Source organism: Cyprinus carpio, chromosome B23, assembly GCF_018340385.1.
Source record: "Cyprinus carpio isolate SPL01 chromosome B23, ASM1834038v1, whole genome shotgun sequence".
In the NCBI taxonomy this organism is placed as follows: Eukaryota; Metazoa; Chordata; class Actinopteri; order Cypriniformes; family Cyprinidae; genus Cyprinus; species Cyprinus carpio.
The window spans coordinates 18,035,836-18,060,120 of NC_056619.1; the positions used below are offsets into that span (position 1 = coordinate 18,035,836).

Here is a 24,285-nt window from a genome sequence, read left to right on the forward strand (position 1 = left end):
AGATGTATATGAGTTTGTTTCCTCATCAAAACAGATTTGGAGAAATTTAGCATTACATCACTTGCTCACCAGTCGATCCTCTGCAGTGAATGGGTGCCGTCAAAATAAAAGTCCAAACAACTGATAAAAACATCACAATAATACACAAGTAATCCACAGAACTCCTGTATGTCAATGAATCTCTTGTGATGAAGAAAAAAAAAACTGTTTTTTAAACAAAACAATTCCATTAATAAGGCAATTTTAATTTAAACCATAACTTTTGGCCAAAATATGAGTCTGTAATCCATAATAATGCTCCCTCAAGTGAAAAAAGTCCATCGCCTGCTGTTCTCTCACATTAAAATCCACTATCATATATGTTTTGAACTATTTTTTCTTATAAACGGTGCTTGATCTGTGCATATCTCTCTCTTGATTCAGATATTACAAACTACTTTTTCCACCAGAGAATGCAATATTATAGAGGAAGCACAGTTAAAAACTTTGGATTCGTTTCTTACAAACAAGCAGCTTTTCACTTCACAAGATGTTAACTGATGTACTTGAGTCATGTGGATTATTGTGCTTATTTATCATCTGTTTGGACTCCCATTCTGACGGCACCCATTCACTGCAGAGGATCCATTGGTGAGCAAGTGATATAATATTAAATTTCTCCAAATCCGTTCAGATGAATAAACAATCTACATTAAAAGCTGGCCTGGGGGTGAACTATTCTTTTAATGTCAGAAAAAAAAATGCACCAATTTATTATGTTCCTCCTTCAGATGCCAGCTACATAGACAGCTAAAGGTCTGGCTCCTTTCCCAGTGCCTTTGTGTAGCTATCAAAAAACACTTATTTAACAAAACCTAATAAATAACCCACAAATCATTTTCATAATCAATAATTTATGGCAAAAATGAGAATGAATAACAAACTTCCATAACTCAAAACACCTCTGAAAACTTCATAACAAAGCAGTCATTTAAAAACTGAAACAATACATTAGTAAACCGAGAAATTCAAGATCCTGGCGTTTTGATACTGTGAAGTGACTAAAGATCATGGTACACAATCAAAAACAAAATGAAGGCTTGGACAAGACCACAGCATGAGAGGTACTCGGTTAGTAGTCCAATAGATAGTCACTGATGCCTACACCAATGCTAAAATCCATTCATTCTGTCAAAGTTATTCCTCTGTGCGCTAATTTTCCTTACGTTATTAAAATTCTATTCAGTGGTTGTTAGTAGGACTTTCATATATTAAGATTAGATGGATTTAGCTTTAAATATCTTTTAAAAATTCACATTCTAGGGGACATTTAAAGATTCAAAATAAACAACATGTACGCATCTGTTGAGAAAAAGCATCTTCATGAATCAGGTAGCAGTGGATTCAAACGGAGAACACTGTGGTGATACATTCTGGAATGAATTAAGGTTAACCGGAAGAGAAAACACAAGCTTGACTGACTCTATATTCAAAATAGGCACAATTAACAGCGCATTGTTCTACAGAGCAATCATATTCCACTTTTGCCCTGATTTATAGTACAGTAGTACATGGCATATTGTACATCCTTTGCACACATTTCACTGAACAAAAAGCAAACTCTTTGGACACGACTTCAAGATGGCTTGTGTCTTATCCCGAAGGCACAGAGAATACCCCACAAATACAAAATATTTAAGGCTCATTTCTACACTGACATACAAGATGTCTTCTCATGTACACCACTATTCAAAGGCTTTCGTGATGAACAATTTTCCTATAACACAAATCATTCAAATTAAAAAATACTGTTTTAAGGAAGGTAAATGTACGTATGATACACTAAAGAATATGTACAACCAAACACATTTCATGTAAACAGAGAAACAAAAATCCTGAAACAAAAATGTAAACCGTATGAAAACACACTAAGTGCTTTCTTCTCCAGAACAAAAGTCACTTATGCTGTACAGTTAAAAATTATAAATACATTAATCTCACTTGCTCTGAGCTTTTCTCTGTGCAGGTACACAAGTGTGACAGAAACAAACCAGAGATGCTAGTTAAATTAGTGGCACGCCAATAGTTTTTGTTAAATTAGTAGCTTCGATTCCCAGTGCAGTGTGTTGCAAATACAACATGTATCTGAAATGACTCTCCTTTCAAGCAGTAGGTCTTACTAAAACAAACGTATAGAATTATTTACTATTATGTCACAGATGTAAACATTCTCCTTTATACTGCCCTGCAAAGGCAAAACGCAGAAACTTTTTGGACCGAATTTCCGGATTTTAAACACAGAATCTAGTCGTATTTGACCTATGATTTTGCTCATAACTCCGTTTTAACAAACTGTTTGCATTTTGCCTTTGCAAGGAAGTATAATGCCATAAATGCCATTCAGCAGTGCAACATATATTGTGTTCAAAGCTGCATTGGTTTAAATCAAAACTCAGCATCAAGAGGTTTCAGTTGGTCTTCTGTGATTGAGTGCCATTTATCTGTTATCTTTGGCAAAAGTGTGCATCATCCAGTTCACCTTGGTCTTCCAGCTCTCTCTTAGAGCTTCATTAAATTTCACTTTAAAGTTCTTCAGTGCTTCCTCCTCAGATTTCCCCAGTGCCAAAGAGTCCTGTGAGAAAAAGAACAATCCATCATGATGTTGTTTTGGTGTAATGTCTGAACTTATTATGTTTTTTCCTAGTTATGACATTCATTATTCCTCTAACGAATGAGACTCATCAAGGCAGGTTTGAATTTTTTTTTGTTTTTTAACAATTTTGTCACCCAAGATGTAGATAAGTTTGTTTCAACATCGTGACCAATTTAGATAAATTTAGCATTACATCACTTGCTCAATAATGGATAATCTGCAGTGAATGGGTGCCGTCAGAATGAGAGTCCAAACAGCTGATAAAAACATCACAATAATCCACAAGTAATTCACACCACTCCAGTCCATCAGTTAGCATCTTGCAAATCTAAAAACTGCATGTCTGTAAGAAACAAATCCATCATTAGGGGGTTTAACTTTAAACTTTTGCTGCTGGCCAAAATACATGTCCATGATAACACTTACTCCAGTGAAAAATTCCATCCACTGTTGTCCTCTCACATCAAAATCCACCAATATATTTGTTAAGGACTGTTTACATGGTACTTGTAAATAGTGTTTGATCCATGCATATTTCTCTTCTGATTCAGAAAAGACAATATTATGGATAGAGAACTATTTTAGAGGATTTTAGCCAGAAGTTAAAAACATCTCAATGAATTTGTTTCTTACAAACACGCAGCTTTTCAATTCACAGGACATTAAGACTGTCATGTTTTTATCAGCTGTCTGTACTACATTTTTTTATGTGGTGTATTTACTCTCATTGTGTAGGTTGAAGTTCAATTGATGGGATAAATTTAATAGATAATCTGTTAAGATGAAGAAAATTTTTGGGTGAATCTTCCTTTTAAAGGGACAATTCAGGTTAAAAAAAAAATTGTCATTGTTTTGTCTATATTTTTTTTGTTCTTTTCTATATTTTTTTTGTCATTTATTTTTTTTTTATGTAATATATTTTAATTGTTTTAGGTATATTTGAAATATTATATTTATCTTTTTGTTTATCTCATGCATATCAGTGTCTTTAGATGTCATCTATTTGGATTTGATATTTCATGCTTGTAAAGCACTAGAGAAACTGCAAATATCACCCATCTCATGGGCAATTCTTACCTTGAGATACTGGATGTCTTTGGAAGAACTGAGCTCAGGGAGTCCTGCAGCTTTCATCAAGGCAAAAAGATTCACAAAAAGAGTCCCATTCCGGCAAAGGATTTTGTAGGCTTGTTCACAGCACTCACGAAACCTGGCAAAGATAAGAACACATGAACTCTTTCCTTATTCAGTTATGAATTTCACATATCCTCTTTCCTCACAAAACCTTCCATTTATTAGCAGGTTAAACATAAATGTAGTCTGTCAAGGTTATAAGCAGTCAGCAGTTTCCATACATTACAGAGGAATGTAAAAAATGCTTTCTATTGGAAAGCACAGAAGCCTTCGTAATACTTTTTTGTGTGACAGTTTTACACAGGTGTTTAACTTTTGAGAAATGCAGCTGATAAAAATGCAAGTATACTTCTAAAAAAAACTAGTTTTGAATGGTTATAGTTTAAAAACAAAACACTAAATGAAAGTCAGAACTAGCTAAAGTAGCTTTGTGGCATTTAAGTTAAAAAACATATGTACTAACCGCTCAAATTTCTCGCTGTTGTTGGTCCGGCCCTCCTGGATTACATGGACAAAGTCGTATGTCAGAATGAACGGCACACGTTCTCTGTTGATCCCAAATTTGCTCTTAAAGTTCCCCAAAAAGTGCCCGAAGTCTATATGGAATAACTGCAAACAATACAGAGAAAATCTCAAGCATTACTTAAATTACTTACAAAATTCAAACCTAAAAGACTATGACAAAATGGCACAAGTATGTGAAATAGGATAAGTCCTATTCTCATATTGATAGCACTCATATGAATAGCTAGTGCCATCTTGTGAAACAATTTATGATTACACAGCACTGTTAGGGCACTGAGTTCACTCTCACCTGACCCGTTTCCCTGATCATTATATTGTCACTGTGACGGTCCCCTATTCCCAGAACATATGTGGCTACACAGTAGCCTGCGCAGGAGAGGGTGAATTCCTCAATGGCTTGATCCAGTTTATCCCTGGGAAAAAAAAAAAAATCATATTTTAATTCATAACCCATTGCCATCCCTGTTTTCCTGTTTGCTAACTCATTAAACACACACATTTACTGTATATGTGCATATAAAGATAAAATTTAGTTAAACATCTTCTGCTTTGTTTCTGTCTGATTATTTTCAGTCACTCTGTGACTCACCCGAGACATTCAACATTAATATTGCTGGGTGAATGTGTAATGTGTCTTCCTGTTCAAGACTCTTTCCACATTAGCTCAGATTCCAAAAGAAGCCATACTAGATAGACTTTCAATTTGATCTTGTCAAATTTGACTGTTCAAAAGCATTCAATAGCTGGACACAGAGTCTAAAATTAACAAAGTAAAATGAGGGTAAAAATAGTCTTCCTGTGTATTATGCTGTGTTTAACACTATTACTGCACTGTTTGTCAAAAAAGTGCAAGAAAACAATGCAGTTAATTAAAATAAAAGAATAATGGAACATGACAGAAAAAAATATATGCATACTGGCAAGCTGGGCAAAATTATACAGATGTAGTTTAGACACAGACACAGTACCTGCTTAGCAAATAATACACTTCTTTATGTATCCCCCCATGCAACATAATGCAAAATTAAAACATCAAACAACATCATCCAGTCAGCAAGCAGTGGCAGGACCTATTACAGGTGTCCCATACTCGGTTATTCCTTACAATATAGCATAACAGTTACAGTAAGTGGACAACCAGCGAACAGAACTGGATATGTCCACAGGGGGCATATATCTGTTTCAGACAAGCCATCAGTATCTTCAGTTTATTGCACTCTAGTTTCAAGAGTTCAAGAGGTCATGTATAAACAGGATACTTGAAGAAAATCATGCAAGCATCATAGTGAGTAGCTGGTTAGCCACATACGCTTAACCAAAAGTAGTTTTGTTAGTTGCCAAAATGCTTCACACAGAAGTGAAAAAAAGATCAGTCATCTCCGCAAGTACAATGTGAATAAGTGCTGATGCTGAAGGTTAGCGTGACCCCAAAAAGACCCCAATACTCAGACTACTCTAAACCAGTGCATTTCTGAAAAGGTCATTTTTTTCCCACTCTGACAGGATCGACAACTTGCAAAAGAAGACTGGTTTACACAATGCAACACACGTTGTGGTTTCTTCTTAGTGCTCAGCTTGTATACTTAGCTGTTATCACAAAAAACAATATGCACATCAAGCCACTTTGGTAGAAAACACCTGCCAAGAACAAATGAAATTGTAAACGCAGCATAATGTGGGGTAAATTTACTCCACTGCTGCAACTTCTGCAACCAAAGTGCATTTGATGTTACACTATAGTTTCAAATAAACCAAAAGGTCAAATTAGACAAGAGAAGTTTAACCCTGAGAGTGACGTTTGAGAGTAGAAAACAGCATGCATGGCTCATGCAAAATCATCAAATGATGCCAAATTGGTTGGCTACACTACACTGGCTTGCAGCGATCACACCACACGGACTGTGGCACAGTGTAAGGTTAGAGAGTGTGCTGCTCACCCTGGGTTTTTAGATTTGAGCCAGTTGAGAAGAGCGTCCTTGTTGAAGGCAGCGGTGGCTGCACTGTTGCTGTTGTTTCTCTGGATGTTGGCAATAGTGTCTGAGTTTTTCACCACCTCGATGAGACCTGTTTTGTTCCCGGTTGACAGGCATCCGTAGGGCAGCATTCTGGGACCCAACAAATAAACATTAACAGAAATTATTTATTTATTTTTTCACAGGATCTCTCTCTCTCTCAAAAATAAAAGATGTATATAAATATAATAAATATATTTATTTATTTTAAATATAATTTTACGTACATATACATACATATATATATATATATATATATATATATATATATATATATATATATATATATATACACACACACATACAATCTTATCTACATTCAATCTATATAGACACACACACATATATATATATATACATACATATATATACATATATACATACATATATATATATATATACCACACACTGTGTCACATACATACACACACATATATATATAGTGTGTGTGTGTGTGTGTGTGTGTGTGTGTGTGTGCTTATTCACTGCACTGCACATTTTTTGCTAATTGATCATCTTCGCGGAACAAAGATAACTATACAAACCTGAGGTCAAGACCTTCTGTTTTCCACAAAACATCCATTAGCTGAATCATCTGAAGGGTTAGCATATCCTGCCGCAGATCTAAAAAAAAAAAAAGATATAATGGTCAAAGTCTTTTTTTAGGAAATCACTAATTTATAAAATTAAAAAATGAGGGGGAAAGGGTGGGGGCGGAGCTTCAATGCAAGCAACAACAAAAAGTGGTAGCACGACTTTGTGTCCATACCGTCTCCATTTTTGAAGATAATGCCCACATGATCATATTTGTTCTTATACATCAGCCACAGAGGTTTCATTTTGGAGTCCATGAACTTACACTTGTCTGTACTGAAACAAAAAAGATTAGCATCAAGTAACGACACACGTACACAATTGGTTGCAAAACAGGCTTTGTTTTTTGCTTTCTGGTAACTGCTTTTACTTGACTTATATGCAGTGCACCAGATCATTTAGCGGGATTACTGAGTTAAAATGATTGCATCATGCCGTAGATTCAGTTACAGCTTAAAAACCTAAAACCACCCATGAAACCTTAAAAAATGCAAAATGAGAGGTTATTTAAAAAGTGTTTTGCACAATCATTCCAGTTATCGCAAAATCCACATTGCTTAATAACACACCATCTGTAGGATTTTACCCAAAGAAATATCATTTGTTAACAAGAGCTGATACAACAACCTCTAAAATCTCTCAAGATATGTTATTTTATATTACATATTAACTGAATTTAAGAGACTGCATTATAAATCTACTTTATTAACATGCATGTGAATGGTACCATAGTTCACAAAGCACGATGCTTGGGTTGAGAGGGGAAACAACGTCCGAAAGCGCTTCCATGTAAGTGTCCTGTTTGATGCACACTTTCATGTCCTCTGTAGTCTGTATCCTGGTTGCCTTCTGACTGCCTGATTTCACAAAGTCATTGAGAGCCTTCATTTTATTCAGAGCCTCATTCTATAGGAGACGGAGATAACAAGTATATACTGTATGTAAGTACATACAAATCCATATGCACACACATTCAATTTAGAGACAAAACTGGACTGAATTAAAGCAGTATGCATTTAGCATGGTGTGATAATCAATATTTGAGAAGGCATGTAAAAACAGCTGCAAACTTGAGCAGCGTAACGCAGTTCCCCTTCCTTCCAGTGGTCTGGCTATTATTAAACATTCAAAAGAAGATGAGTTCTGAGCACAGCCACTTTGGAACTGCTGCTGCAAAGAAAAAACGTATTCCAGCACCCTTGTGCTTACTGGCTATATTTATACACGTACATTAATGTGCCTGAACAAACCGGCAAACTGGTGTTTCTTACAAGAAAACACACAACGCAATGTGACAATTACCAGAAAGAGTAACCGAGAAAACAAGTCAAGTGCTAAATTTGGGCCACAAGTGTCAAAAAGGAAAAAAACAAGTAGTTTTACATTAGGTTAATAAAGATGCATCACAGCACATATGCAAAAAAATTAAATAAATAGGTGCTAGAAAAATGTATTTGCTTTTCACATAAGGAATAAATGCAACAAACCTGCTTCATCAAGCTCTTGATGTGAAAGATGCTCCCACGACAGTACGCCTCCAGAATAAGTCCGAATCTCAAGCTGACTGAGGGCACATGCATTTCTGACCTTTAGAGAAAACAAAAACAAAGCCTAAATTACATTAAGAGGAATGGGGACGCATTGCTGTAGAGCACTATAAGAAGATGGCTTTATACCTGAGGTGCCAAAACAAGAAGTGACCTATTTTCTTGTTGGCCAGCGCTCTCTTAAGCAAGAAACAGGTCAAGTCGCAATCCAGGTAGGATTCATACTTTAGAACCTGCACCAGTTGCAAGAGGTACTGAAAAAGCTCATCATCACTGTTAAGAAAAAGAAAAAAAAAACGCATTAGATTAGAAATTACATATGAGCTGTTTTTTAACTTGAATAAAGATGAATTTGAATATAAATCCCTCCTAAATATTCAATTCAGACAAGGCTCTCTTGACATGCAAATTAAATATTAATTATAGAAATTATTAATAAAATACCTGGAAGAACTTATTTGAATGTCTCTATAAATGTTACATTTTTTTTTTCCTCTGATTTTGACACATATGCATGACAGAGCCTTTGCAGACATCCCTGCTACTTTTTTTTTTTTTTTTAAAGCTCTCAAGAGCAGGTGTTGATTATAGAGGCAGTGCCACCCACCGCAGGTTCCTGAGGCAGCGGATGGTGAAGGAGCGGACATGAGGGTCAGGGAAACTGTAGTCCAGAAGTTCCAGAGCATGTATAGCAGGCAATTCTGGCCATTTCCGTAACAAACCAACCATCTGAGAAAGGAAAAAAATACACTGAGAGGGAGTGTACAACAGCCTCACAAGCCATAAAGTTTGAAAGAAAAGCACTGGAGTAGTGGTAAAGATGTGTGAGAGATGTGGTATAATGAGCAAAAACAATCCTGAAGAAGGAAACTGAAACAATGTTGTCAGTTATTCTTTTAATATTTCATTTCATTTAGAAGTACTTTTGCTTTTTTATTTTCAAAATAATACTTTTTTAACAATAAACAAAACAAATGACATGAAAATCAATTATTTATTTGGTTTTGCTTTTTTGACACTTGCTTGATTCTGCACTAACCATTTACCTGCAAAAAATCAATTCATATAAAAAGTAGTACATCAGATGTAGACTCCAAGTGTGCCTTTTATATGGTATTCCTTGAATAATTAACCCTTGTTTCAGGTTCCGGTCAATTTGACCAAGAGAAGATCTTCATTTGTCCGAAATGATCACATTGGACCTCAGCTTTGAGTGAATGTTACCAAAATTGCCATTGACAAAAACAATTTAATCCAGGATTTGGGGATTATATAGCATAATTACAAGCAGTTTTTAAAAGGCTGGTCATTTTTGACGTAGGAACACCAGAGTAGGTACAATTTTGTTTTAGCATTTTTCAATGTCAAAAAATAACGATATCCCGAGGAACTAGTGGTTCAACATACCTGAGCCACATCCTCGTGTTTGTTCCACTTAGTGATGAGGAGGAGTTTGGGGAGGCTCTCTGGGTATCGCTGCCTCACCTCTTCACGTAACTTCCACAGAAGCTCCTTCTCATCCTCAAAGAACTCTGTGTAGTTTTTATTGTCCACAATCTCTCTGAGTTTCATGTGCTGAAAGAAGACAATCACATTTGTTAGAGATGAAAGTTTAGTAAAGTCGTTTTAATGCTTTGGGCTCTAGTGATATGAATCAATCATTGGAAAACGTTCAATGCTTCAGCAAACCACAACTCTTAACAGTGCTGTAGAAATACAGGTCCTAATGTAGCAACCATTTCCATTTCATGACTGACATATATGCATGTTTCTGGTCAAACAGACCAATACATTTGATTTCTTACCTCTTCTTTTGTAGCAACGACTTTTTCACCATTCATACCCAGCTCATTTAGCTGAAAACAACAGAAGGCAATGACTGAGCATTTCCATTAAACGTACAGACATTACGAGAAGCGTGCAAGCATTAAGGAGAACCACAAAAATGCACCTTTTCAATTGGAGGATAATACAGGGGGTGTGGTCTGATGTTGGGAAATCGAATCAGGAGACCAGCCGTGCTGTCAATGTTTGGATTTTTTTCCACAGTGTCCATAGGATTCAACAAATCCCCTTTATCATCTAAAAATAAAACAATTGAGCTGTTAAAACCTTAATTGAGGTCCCTAATCCTGATATGAAATAACCAAAAATAACTATTCAAAATAAGACTTACAAGACTTACTATAAAATCACTCCTGTGATTTGCAGAATTCCTAAAATAACTCAACCAAAGGTTCATGCCAAAAGAAGCAGCTGTAAATAGCATAAGCTACTGTTCATTTTAAAGTACCTGGGACTGATGGCCATGTGGAAAGGGAAAATTCTCCAGTTTTTAGCTGGTCCTTGTAGTCAAACACCATTGTGTTAACCCAGGCCAACGGGCAGTCCTGTGGAAGGAGGGATCATTTGGAGGTTTATTACCATATTGGCATTACACAATAGACATTTAACGTGGGAGAGGTGATAACTGTCATCTAAACAGCGCTGTACACTAATGCCTCTGTTGTGGGAGGTGACAATTCAACTGACTAACCAAATATTCCAGCCACAACAGCAGTGATTTCCAACATACCCATAAAACAGATCTAATACTTCCTGTGTACCATTGAAAATGTAGTTCAATTGTCAAGTTAAGTGCTTCTATTTGTGCAGACAGACATTACTGCAATCAATAGCATTTTTAGAAGCGCTGTTTGTGAAAATTGTGTTGTTTGTTAAAAGATTCAAAACAAATAAAATAAAGGGTAAAAGTAATACTTTAAAAAATTAATGCTGGCTTCAAATAGCTGCCCATTTTAACAATATTTAACTAAAAATGGTTTAAAATTTAACCCAGTTCAATTCCACATATCAATTCTATGTTGCCTAAATCAACATAGTAACAGTAAATATAAATACATGCTTTTAAATCTTAAATATGATTCAGAAGTAATTATTTATAAATTATTTTAATGTATTTTAATAAACTAAAATATTATTGTAAATAAAATTTTATAAAATAATGTATAATTCATAGTAAATTATAAAAATAAATTTTATAAATAAAAGATTATTATAAATTTCAAATACTACATTTACATGTAAAAGGCTAGAGATAAACAATTGGTAAAAAATGATATTTCAATTTATATGAATTCAGTATTGCCTAAAGCTACATAGTAGCATACAGTATATAGTATATTTTAATAATATTTATTAAATATATATCATTAAATACATTATTATATTATTTAAATATTTACATATATTTTAAAATCTTAAAAGTAATTTCAGAAATTATTTTATAATCTATTTTAAAAATAATTTGAAAGGATTTAATTTATAATTAATTAAAATTACATGATTTTTATAAAGCTATTTACATTTAATTTAGAATTAATTATAAATATTTTAAATACAATTTCATGAAAAATACATTTCATAAAGAATAAATACTACAGAATAATTGACATAACAATTACAAATATAATTTTAGTTGTTTTTTTTATTTATTTCTATTTACCTGTATCTACAAGTGAATATTTAATCAGAATCTAGAGATAAACAATACATTTAAATTTCAAGATGGTCAAATATGGGTTTCCAGCGGAACTAGTACAATGAGAGAATAACAGTAGGAGACCCTTTTTTTCTGTTTATGTCTCACACCCATGTGGACTTCTTCTCTAGTTCGCTGAAAGAGAAGTTACACTGAAAGCAGAAGTGGATGCGTTGGTGTTGCTAACATCAGCCCACCATACACACACACACACACTTTGACACCTGGGAATTTCAACACTGCGCCTTCAGCTGACACCGCACGCTATATGACAGAGACGGGGCCACGAAAAGGCGTGCTGGTGAGTTCTGATTTGACATAAAGTAGCTGCTCTTTCCTAACATTTAACTTGGGTTACTCGCATTGAGCAGGCAATGGACCTCAACATCCTGTTATGAGGGTTTAAATAATATTGCATCATCAGAACCAATAGTGTGTTGTGTGCTTTTGACTTGGAAACAACATTCACTCTGAATGTGTTCAGCAGCCATGCATGTCAAACCCTCCAAGTATAGCATCTGTTCGGTGTCTCATCTCTCTTCAGTCAGTGTGTTGGTTGCTAAGTGACTTGTTAGCTGTTGAAATTAACTGAAACATACCGCTCTTTTGTTTTTCTTCTTGGTAGGACGCTTTTTGGTCTTCTCGATGACGCCGTAGAGGGCAAAGCAGAGGCGGCTCATTCGAGGCAGGTCACTCACACCGATGTCAAACACTAGTTTCTGGTCCCATACGGGTTCAGAGCAAACACTGACCTCATAACTGGTCACCACTTTGCACAGGAGCTCACTGCCATGGAAAAGGCCAGCCTGAACCACCAGCTGAGAGAAAGATAATGATTGCAGAGCTGAAAATTAGTCCCAAATCTGCCTTAAGAAGAAGGAACTTACTTTCAGTTTTCTGAAAATAAAAGAATGTATGAATGTATGAATGAAGTGAGTAAAGTATGAGGAAGTAAATGAGTGTCTGGCATAAAAAAACATGTTGAGTAACTTGTGATATGGCACAGTTGTCACAAGAAATACATGTTTTTCTCTAGCAGTGGTTTCTTTTGTAAAAAAAAAAAAAACATATTCAAAACCTTAATTTATAATTATAAAAATGTAATGTTTGTGAACTCTATCCTCCAAACTTAAACTTACAATATACTCACATTTTTAATATTCTTAAAATAATAAAGTGAAAGTTTGAACTATGTGTCCTCACGACAAGTGCATTTTTCATGAACACACGTTTTAAATGTTTTCATTTTATACAGTTGCTTGATGGTTTGGTAATTTTGTAAGCCACATTTTATACATCATTTCTTTCATAATTGTTTTACTATTTAAAGGCATTGCCTTTGTTACATCGTTCACAATATAATATGACAATCGATTAACATATTAAAGAAACTGTATATATTTATTTTTTAAAACAATTTGCTGTGAGGAAGTTTTTGCATGATAAAATGCTTTGTCATGCAAACATATTTAACATCGTCCACCACTGCAATAATTGTTCCTCAGGCTAAATGAGAAAAAAAAAAAATCTACATGTGTTTCTCATGAATGTTTTAAAATAGAAACAACCATTCAATGACTGTTGACTTCTCCGACAAGCAAAAAAGGAGATGCAAGCGGTGAACAGAAGCAACAGTGCTGGCCTTTTCTAAGAATCTAGGCCCAAGAGAGAGCCGTGAAGCCAGATAGTCACTCCCCACTTCCTGTTTTGATGTTTCACTTAACCGCTTCTGATGAATTATGGGAAATATGTGGTCAGGGTCACATGACCACAGTGTTCATGATTTCACCCCTCACTACCTGCCATACAGTTGAAACGCTAAACAACATGGCACTCACATCCTACTAACATTATACAAATGCAGATAAACAAACAAACAAGTAAACAAAAAAGCAGTTTTACCTTCATGCCTTCATCTGCATTCACTCGGCTGCCCTGTAGAAGGTATATATAGAAAGGCTCATGGATAGACCACAGTGAAGATGTGTTTTGCTGTTGAGAAAAAAAAAAGTGATTTAACATTTTAAATATTTTCTTCATCATGTGTTTCCATTTTCATTGCAAGCTAACAAATGTGCAAGCATGCTTGACAGTTACAGAGAAACCAAAACCAAACAACAGAATGAGGAACTAACACGTGTGTGAATCTAATGTTGTGAAGGTAAACCAAGCAGTTCGTTCTGGTTCAGTAACATCTTTCATCAAATGGTATATCACGTACATCAGAAAATCACAGGAGAAACGTACATACTTAGTACTGTTGGAGAAGCTGATTTGAAATTGCATTAAATTTATTAGATAAATATAGCTTATACATTTACACTAAATACAACAACAAAAAATGAAAACACCTTTAATTATATGAATGTGTTGAAAAATTCACATCCCTTATTAATTCAATTAAAAAAGGCACAGGGATGTCAGTTCAGTGAATCAATACCTAACCAGTCTATTTAAATAAACTCTCCAAATGAACAAATTCACTAGTTAGTGACTTAACATTTTCAATTAATTTAGAAATGAAGATTTTTTTCAGTATTTACCTGTTTGTTGGAAAATGTAAAACCAGTCTCACAAAAACATTTTTTTTTTTCAAATTTTGTTTGAATTCAAACGACATGATTTGTACAAAAACTTTACAAGCAAGAAAGCTCACCCCTAAACCTAATTGTTGGTATGGCATAAGTAGATTATACAAAAAAAACACTAGTGCTGTCAAACAATTAATCGCATCCAAAATAAAAGTTTTTGTTTGCATAATATGTGTGTGTACTGTGTATATTTATTATGTATATATAAATACACACACATGCAGTATATATTTCAAAAATATTTACATGTATATATTTATATTCATTTAATTTATATTATAAATATATTTAAAATATTAACATTACTTATTTTGCTTAAATATATACATGCATGTGTATTTATATATACGTAATAAATACACACAGTACACACACATATAATATGTAAACAAAGACTTTTATTTTGGATGTGGTTAATCGCGATTAATCGTTTGACAGCACTAACAAAAACATAATATCGTACAAATTAGCCACCATAGTGTGAAATAGTTACAAATTGCCAAGACAGTGTGTTTGAAAATATAGATTGTTTTAACTACTGTCAAGTTAAATAAAACTAGCTTGAAGAGTTGCTACAATAAATTATTTACATTTTTTTTCCGGAAGCATATACAGCTAGCGAGGAAGAAACACTTTATGCTCTATCTCATTAATTCAAAGCACTTCCATGAAGGGGTCACAGATGATCAAAAAGTCACCATTGGTGAATGATTGCAAGTACGTCGCATTGCAAATTGAGTTCACAGAGGTTGAAGTCTACAACACAAGCTACAAGAGAAAGATGACAAGTAGTTCCCCTGTTAATAACAGATCGTGTTCCGGTGTAAAAGTGCATTCTCACCCTTTTCAGAGGCAGTGGGGGCGGTTTGGACGGAGCACGAGTCCTGGACATCTGGTTACTGAGGCCACCCTGTTCCTCCTGGTACTTGATGATGACTGAATGATGCACCATGGTCAGGTGTGGGGTAATGCCTCCATGCAAACATGTAAAAATATACTGCAAGAGAGGAAAAAAGAAAAAAATTAGCTCATATGTTCGAGAAACATTGAGTTACGGTGCTTATATGGGAGACACAAGTTCATATCTGTCTTTCTTCCCATTATTCTTGTCATTTCTCTAGGGCTGGGCGGTATATAGAGTTTGTACGATATATCAATATATTTTTAAGAGGCCATATGGTATGAGGCAATACTGCCTATATCGATATGCAGTATGGGCGGCAGATTCTTTTCCTATTTAGCACCCAAAATCTGGAATAATCTACCTAATACTGTTCGGGAGGCAGACACACTCAGTTTAAATCTAGATTAAAGACCCATCTCTTTAACCTGGCTTACACATAACACATTTCTAATATTCAAATCCGTTAAAGCATTGTTAGGCTGCATTAATTAGGTCAACAGGAACTAGAAACACTTCCAATAACACACAATGTACTTGTTACATCGTAAATAGAATGGCATCTATGCTAATATTATTCTGTTTCTTTCTTATTCTAAGGTCACCGCAGCCACCAGATCCAGCACATATCCAGATCAGATGGTGGACCAGCACCTAGAGTGACCTCTACAGCCCTGAATTTCAGAGGAGACCAGCACAACTAGATGAGCCCCACAGACAGATCCCCAGTGAAGACCTTGTCTCCTAGATGGCCACTGGGACAAGACCACAGAACCAGATGCGTCCTCTGCACAATCTAACCTTGCTGCAGAATTGATCAACCTGCTGGTTCATCTGGCCAGAGGAGAACTGGCCCCCCGACTGAGCCTGTTTTCTCCCAAGGTTTTTTTTTCGCCATTCTGTCACTGATGGAGTTTTGGTTCCTTGCCGCTGTCACTTCTGGCTTGCTTAGTTGGGGACACTTGATTTCCAGCGATATCATTGACTTGATTGCACAGATACTATTAAAACTGAACTGAGCAGGATGATGACATCACTGAATTCAATGATGAAATGCCTTTAACTGAAAATTGAATGTTTTCTATTGTCCTTTTGCATTGACGCACTATTTTCCTATTTGATACTGTAAAGTTCCTTTGACACAATCTGTATTGTTAAAAGTGCTATATAAATAAAGGTGACTTTACTTGACTTGACAGTAGTTTGGTACGAGCGCATCTGAATAATAGCAGTAGACAAAGAGTGAGCTGCTGTGGGGAAAGTGCATAATCCAATTTTTACTAAACATTAGACAAGCTTTATATTAAGGGCTTTAAAATAACTGGTAAGATATAGTTAACATAGTTTAAAGTGGCTCTCCCCGTCAGATGCTCTGACAGACTCATGTGCTGCTGACAGACAGGATACTCGCACTGTTAAATGCTTTTGCGATGTGCTGTACATTTCACAAGTTTCACAGGTTTTCTCCATCTGTGAATGTTAGAAAGTCATGGAAATACTTCCATTTTGCTGTCAGGAGCTTTTGCATGCGATTCTCCTCTAAACTTCACAGACCTCAGTGAACGAGCACATGTGCGCCAAACAAACGGAGCGCAATAGAATAGAAGCGCAATAATTGTGTCATATGTAGAATTTTAAACCTACAAGTAAGTGTATTTCATGATAGCAGATGGCTGTAATGGGGTAATCAAAAATAAAATGCAATTAATCTGTGCTCTTGTTTATTTACTTTCATTTTTAGTTTAGTGAATTGAACTTCTGCCTTAAAAAGCTTTATTTTTGTTTTTAGACTGTAATGTTACAATGTTAAAATGTAATGTGACTTTAGCCCCTTCTTTACACATAATGGATAGCATAGCCTACTTTCACTATATTTGTTTTCATTGCCTTTAATATAAACATTATTTTAATGGACAAAATTGGGTTGGATGATACAGAAATAAAAAAAATTTAAACATTATTTTAATGGACAAAATTGGGTTGGATGATACAGAAATAAAAAAAATTTAAAATTATTATATATACCGTATATTGCATGTCAGCCAAAAAATATTGAGATATGTAATTTTGGCGATATCGCACAGCCCTACATTTCTCCACTATCAAAAAAATGACAAAAGCCCTAAAAACTCTTAAATAAAAAGTGAATCAGATCAGAGACAGACAGCAAGGGATGGAAATGGTAGCCGATGTACAGTTTTATCAGTTCCTGTTTTCCAAAATGTACACTATAAAGACCGGACCAGATCCAGTACTCCTGGACTAATCATCATCAGATCCTGCGGCCTGTTCATTTAGTTAGCGCAATGCAACTGAAATCACATTATCCTCAACGTAGTTGATGTTTTGAAGGCTGGTAGAGATGTATGACTCATCTTTGCAGGTACAAGTAGTTTCTAAATCAACAACTGTTTCAGAGCCGTGAAGTCCTACAATGAATTCAAATCACGGCCTCTGAAGAGCCTGACAAACTTTACATTGCAGTAAAATGTAATATATATGCATAAAAAAAGTAGCAAAATAATAGGATAAGATTTAAAAAGACATGTGTCCTGGAGTCTGGAAGTGTGGTGCTGTAGCTGTGAAGTCGAGATTATGTTGTGACTTTCAGACTTACTTTAAACTGGCAAAGTGGATATTCTCCATAAATGAACTCCCATCTCCCGTTAACCTGAAGGGTGTAGTCCTCTGGCTTCTCCTGCTTGGCTGCTCGGAACACAGTGGACTTCTTTCTCAAGGCATTCCGTTTCAGAAGCATCGGCAGGTCCTGTGGATCTTGCTGGAGAACGAAGGTCTCCTACAAAGTAAAATGTGAAATGCATAACCAGGGGGTCCAAAACATTGATATTCTTTCACTAGAAAAAGAGTAAGCCTACAATATAGGCCTAAACTACAGAATAAGTCATAATTATAATACAAAAACATAATATAGATACAGTTAAGGTCAGTAGATTTGTGTTTCAGTAGGGATTCATTCAATTAATATAACACAACAATAAAGACTTATACATTGTAGATTTCTATTTCGCATAAATGCTTTTACTAAAACTTTTATTGAGCAAAGAATCTTGAAAAAATGCATCACAGTTTCCACAAAAATATTAAGCAGCAAAATATGACATAACAAAAAATGTTTCTTGAGCAGCAAATCGGCATATTAGAATGATTTCTGAAGGACCATGTGACACTGTGGGCCCTATTTTAACGATCTAAGTCTAAATGGTCTAAAGCATATGGCGCATGTGCACTCAGGGCATGTCAGAATCCACTTTTGCTAGCTTAACGACGGGAAAATGGTCGGCGCACCCGGGTGCATGGTCTAAACGGGTTGTCCCTATTCTCCTAATGAGTAATGGGTGTTTTTTGGGGTAATGTGCAAAAAAACAATCAGAGTCTCATCCCCTTTAAAAGCCAGTTTCGCTCGCGCCATGGCGGGTTCGCTATTTACATGGCGGAATGTAGTTTTTCATTTGTAAAAATGTTTGTGTGCTGCTGCGTGTCCCTGTGTTTGTAATAAGCAAAGTGTACGTGCAGTGTGCACGCCCATGGGTGCACAAATGAGCACAAATGAATTTGATATTTAAACAACACGGCACAGGATGGGAAAATGAGAACTGCATCGGGCTGAAAAACACTTGCGTAAACATCACATCATCTGTAATGATGCTGAAAATTCAGACTAAATTACATATCAGACTATATACGAATAGAAAACGGTTATTTTAAAAGACTTCTCTCAAAAAGCTTTAAAAAATATCTACCCCAAACGTCTGAATGGTACTGCATCATAAAACATATAGAAATTTTGCATCTAAATATATTCAAAAACCGAGAATGCAGGACTGCCAAGTTAATTGAGAGTGTGGGGAGACTATGCTTTATGGGAGTGGGTGATCATGGTTGCGGTGATTCTCATTTCCATGGTAACAGCGACTTCTCTGGGGTCTGTTAACAGTTTGTTATGAAAGGGGTACTTGGTTCAAGAAAGTTTGAGAAAACATGCTCTAGTTATAGTAAAAAAGCAGAAAACTCCCTCATAATCACTGATGCGCATAGGATCAGGGTTCACTCACTATAGTATGATTAATTACTCATAATGTGATTGTTTTTCTCTGCAAATGCGGTGTCGAAACAGTCTGGCTTTTGATCCATGTCATGCATTATAAAAACAAGTGTTGCTGGAGGGTTTTTTGCGCGCTTCAGACTGACTACAAGGTTAAAGATCATAGGTAAATAACATTGGTGTTGAGTGGGTGGGGGATTGACAGGCAACAAAACACATATAAATACTATCAAAGGCTTCACTCTGGAAAACTGGGTCAGTGAGAGCCATGTGTGCCTGCAGATGCTGCAGTGACATCATCACCGTATAAACGTCTCCTGACTGTTACGATTTGTGATATCAAAGGCAGAAAATATGTCAGTCTAAAATTAGACTTTTGCATGAGAGAAATAAAAAGTCAACGACTACATAACATGCTGCTCATTTCACATTATCAGCACAAACAGAAAGCAGATACATAGCATTATACCAAAGGAATGAATTCCCAGAAAGCATAAAAGAATGGTATATTAACATGAACTCACTTACCTCACTGCCCTCAAACTTCACATTGACCAAAATCTTTTTGACGCTGCGCGATTTCCCAGATTGTGCCACTACACAGCACGGCTCCAAATCACACGGGAAGTTGAACTCCATCCATGGTTCCCAAGGCAACATCTGACGCACCTGAGCATGCTCTTCGCAAAATATCCGCATTTTTGTTCGAAATTCGTTCACCTCATGGTTCTTTTGGGATTCAAATTCATGATGACCTGTGGAGAAGGTATTTGGCCATTTAGAACAAAGTCAAAACAGTAAAACTGCACTGTCAACATTCATTACGAAAACACTCACAATAATAAAACTCTGTTCTAATAATGTTGTAGATATATTAGCAGGGAAGAACAACACTAAAAGCGAGTAATAAAATCCACTGAATTATATAATCATGCATTTTTAGGACAGCAAAATAAACTGACTTTTAAAAGAGAGAAGAAAATACCTCCCATATCGTTAGTTCGCCAACATCTAAGGTATTTTGGTGCAAATTCATCTAGATGCTAGGCGAATTATGCAGAAGGCAACATGAACAGACTGCGTGACCATTCTCAAAAACCATTAACATAACTACCCAAGGTAATAAAAGACTATCTCAAAAAGAGGAAATGATCAAAACCAAGAGACATTTAGAAACCAGACTTTCCGAATCAGGCCGTCGTGTTCATAATTTTTTTTTGTTTAAATAAACAAATCCTTCTTTAGTGCTGAACAGCTGCCAAAACCGTATAATTCTGCTGCAGTGGTGAGTAAACGCTAAACTGCTTCCATTGTGAGCCGCCCAAACATCTCTGAGCTCAGCTGACGACCCCGTGTGACACAAACCTTTTCCTATAAGCAGACTGATCTGGGTGGTGATGAGCTTCTCGACTCGGTCGCCTTCCCGGGCCACCAGCCTGAGAATTGGCAGGAATAGCCGAACATCACACAGGCGGCGCTGCTCGTCTTCCAGCTCCTCCCGCTCTGCGGTCATGTTGATGCAGGTGAAGACGTAGGCGTCCGGGTCACTCAGGGCACTGAACAGAGGCTCGTTCCTGGCATTCTTCCACACCATCTAAGGCACATGCCACAAATCAAGACTTTAATGTGGCCAGTGGATTTGACTGCAGTTGATTCCTATAATTTTATTGCAGAGAATCTAATACCAATATATGCTGTGTTTTGAATGATATTACCCAGCATATGGTACAGACAGGGCTTACTGAATATCTCAACCAGTAAGATTTCCTTAGTTAACCAACTTCACTAGAAAAACCATGCATTTAGTGGTGGCCAACATCATGCCTATAGTGGTCTACCAGCACCAAACCAGCACAGAAATAGTCTTCTAAGCAGGGAAGTCTTTAACTTGTCCATCATCAGTAGTGTGACTGAGGTTTTACTAAGCATATTGATTGTATTATTGTGTGCTAACTCATCCGTTTAGTCTCAAGTACTTTTTTTTTTTGAGAATCAAGCATTTTGTACTAAGAAGTGTACATGAAACAAAACACGTCAGGGGTATATAGAAAGTAACAAGTGGGAAAAAGCTGTATAAAAACTGTTTACATCTTAAACAATTACATTGCTTTCAAGTTCTCATTCCAAACAGTCCATGTTATTTGTCAATTACCCATGTCTGCAAATTAGCATGTTTGGTGCTTGCATGTGATGGTCAGAGGGTCTCCTCACCTTCTTGATGGTACTAATGGTGTCACTGCATGCAACGGGAAAGTTGAGGTAGATCCCCGTGGGGAGGAGGAACTCCATGGTGATCTGTTGCCGATCCTCCCTCTCCCACACATCCTGCATGCCGTAGACCCCCGGCGGCATGGTGCAGGAAGCTCATCTACAGCTGACCCCACTGCTGAACACGGATAGATGTTTATAACAGATCAGGTCCTACAATACTGAACATGCATGAAGTGCTTACTAGCTGTTACAACCCAATGAACCAATTACAGTGGAAGGGAGTGACCTCAAGACGCTCAATTAATATTTAGCGAGAAGTGAGAGAGCATGAAACATATGCTGCATAATAAATAATTTTTAAGACACTTTGCTTGTAAATGTGCAGCACATGCTCTTTAAAAATATATCATTCATATTATGATTAATATCACTTTATAATGGCTAGTAGCAATCAAATGCATAAGTAAGAGTAAATAATTTAGAATATTTTACTGAATAATTACAGAATACTTGTTTCTTTCATCACAACGACTTTTTTTTTTTTTTTTACAAAATATTATCATAATACTAAACTTCAAGAAGTACAATTAAGACACTGTTAAAAGAGAAAATGTAGAAATATACAAGTTATGCTGCACTTGAGCTCTAAAATGATTCATTATTATGATTATTTTAATTACTATTTTTTAATATAGAATATATTTATTTTTTAATGTGTTAAAGTTTTAACATTTAGAATGTCCTATGCAGCGTATTCATACTTCTTCTCTTTTCTTCTCTTCTCACAATATATATTTTATTTTATACAATATTTATATGCAATATAACATTGTACAGTGGTTTGTATCAACCCAGTGACCTGCTAAAAATGAAAGCTGTGCATACTAGGCTATAAAATATATACAGTCAAAACAAACTAATATCAATCTCTTGTATAGGCAGACAGGTCACTGAATTGCATAAATTTGTTTATATGCACACTACAATACAGTTATACTTTACATTATCAATGAAAAAATTACAAAAAAAATCAATTCAAAGCAGATTTCAATTGCAATTGATCATGAACAGAAAGTATGGTGTTCCGGACATGAGATTTTGCATTATATCATATTGATCAATATCTTATATCATATGCTATGCATGTGTCTGAAGCACACACTGCAGCTCTGTGATGAATTGTCGGACTGTCTAGGGTTACAAAGCCGGCCGGAGGGCCAATATCCGAGAAACGTGGCGCACATCATCTCACATCAACATAGCAATTTTACAAATTTTATACTATATTTTAAACTATGCGTCTGTCGAAAATATATGGTGTATATAAAGTCGTAGCGATTAAAAATAGCACATTATTTATGATGCATTTTTAAAATGGCAGGTGTCAACACATTTTTGCCTAAGCCACCAGGAATAAACCTCTGCTCGTTTCATATTCTCGTGATTGGGAAACATGAAACAAAATATGACAATGTGACAGCGCGAACTTACCTTCAAGCCTCACCGGTGGTTCATTTCTCCATCTTCAGAATCAGCGATGCTCCTTTACTCTGGCACTGAAAATTGATATCTTCCTGGCGCGTGAATTTCGGTCAGCGACTAAGACGCCAGTATGTGAACAGTCTGAAATGACAGCAGAAGTGTTAATAATCCTTTAGTGATTGGAGATGTTAAAGTGGCCGTCTGCACTGCGCTTTCAGCACCGCGTTCCTAACTCGTAGGGATCATCGACATAGTTGTGTAGTGTCTCTCTCTTTCTCTCTTCCTCTTTCTCGCGCTCACTTGCTTCCTCCTCCTTTCTCTCTCTCTTTCGTTCTCTCCCTTGTTGTCATTCATGCATGCCATAATACCGACAATAAAAATGTCTGCGTGTCATGAAATCTTTCATTCAGAGAGAAATGGAATGAATATGTTAGGAGAAAACGTTACAGTATAACATCAAAGATATTTGATGTTTTGATGATTTACGACCTTAAATTAACTGGCACCATTTATCAATTCCATAATTTTTTTTTAAATAGTTTTAACTTTCATACACACGTAATAAATGTTTGCACCTTTCAGAAGGGTTCGAAACAATATTACCGGTCCCTAGCTCTTCCTCTGCACATCACGTCTGGCTTCCTCTGCTTTTGAGGTCTGTTTCCACGCGCGCGACATGCTGCATTCGTTTGAAAACAGTCTCTGTGATTACTTAACTCTCCTCAACCATGTTTATGCATTATGAGCTATAAATTCGCAGAAATAAATTAAATAGAATCCACATATGTGGCTTTTAGTTCATCCCAGTGACTCGAATCTTTTGAATCTGTTCTACAAGATCCAATTTACGCTTGTTATGAGTGAGTCAGTGAATCGTTCACTCAACCGATTCGCGAAAGACGCTGAGTCGGGTCACGTTTCAATTAATTTGAATAGCGTATGATCGTTTTATACGATAATAGTTTTTCAGCCGCTTGCTCTAGTTGTTGTGAGTGAGACTGACTTAAATTAAAATTTTCGTTCAGTCGCTCAAAATATCCTCATAGGAGCTC

At 36.0% G+C, this 24,285-nt stretch overlaps 1 protein-coding gene across 2 annotated transcripts; it reads right to left on the reverse strand.

Moving 5' to 3' along the window:
- Positions 1 to 876: 876 nt before the first annotated feature.
- On the reverse strand, positions 877 to 24,285 carry pik3cd (phosphatidylinositol-4,5-bisphosphate 3-kinase, catalytic subunit delta). 2 transcript variants are annotated; one of them, XM_042750094.1, is made up of 24 exons: positions 23,809 to 24,285; positions 23,243 to 23,374; positions 21,752 to 21,926; positions 20,906 to 21,134; positions 20,069 to 20,295; positions 18,095 to 18,274; positions 15,418 to 15,573; positions 13,888 to 13,977; positions 12,585 to 12,803; positions 10,738 to 10,834; positions 10,396 to 10,526; positions 10,250 to 10,300; positions 9,852 to 10,019; positions 9,052 to 9,173; positions 8,574 to 8,717; positions 8,385 to 8,484; positions 7,625 to 7,803; positions 7,073 to 7,173; positions 6,849 to 6,927; positions 6,229 to 6,396; positions 4,581 to 4,704; positions 4,230 to 4,375; positions 3,710 to 3,842; positions 877 to 2,611 (listed from the first exon to the last, which is right to left on the reverse strand). In XM_042750094.1, the coding sequence occupies exons 3-24, from the start codon at positions 21,890 to 21,892 to the stop codon at positions 2,477 to 2,479; spliced, it is 3,120 nt and encodes a 1,039-aa protein (XP_042606028.1). In that variant the 5' UTR covers positions 21,893 to 21,926; positions 23,243 to 23,374; positions 23,809 to 24,285; the 3' UTR covers positions 877 to 2,476. The 2 variants fall into 2 exon arrangements, with proteins under 2 accessions (XP_042606028.1, XP_042606027.1); XM_042750093.1 differs by lacking the exon at positions 23,809 to 24,285 and having other exon boundaries at positions 21,752 to 21,923; positions 23,243 to 23,574.

Bases quoted from the DNA above. Each gene is read 5' to 3' on its own strand.
- pik3cd (XM_042750094.1), bottom strand. From the start codon at position 21,892: ATGCCGCCGGGGGTCTACGGCATGCAGGATGTGTGGGAGAGGGAGGAT. The intron at 10,527-10,737 runs GTACTTTAAAAT...TTTTATTTTTAG, and splicing joins CACATGGCCATCAGTCCCAG to ATGATAAAGGGGATTTGTTG. The intron at 2,612-3,709 runs GTAAGAATTGCC...TTTTTCTCACAG, and splicing joins AAGACATCCAGTATCTCAAG to GACTCTTTGGCACTGGGGAA.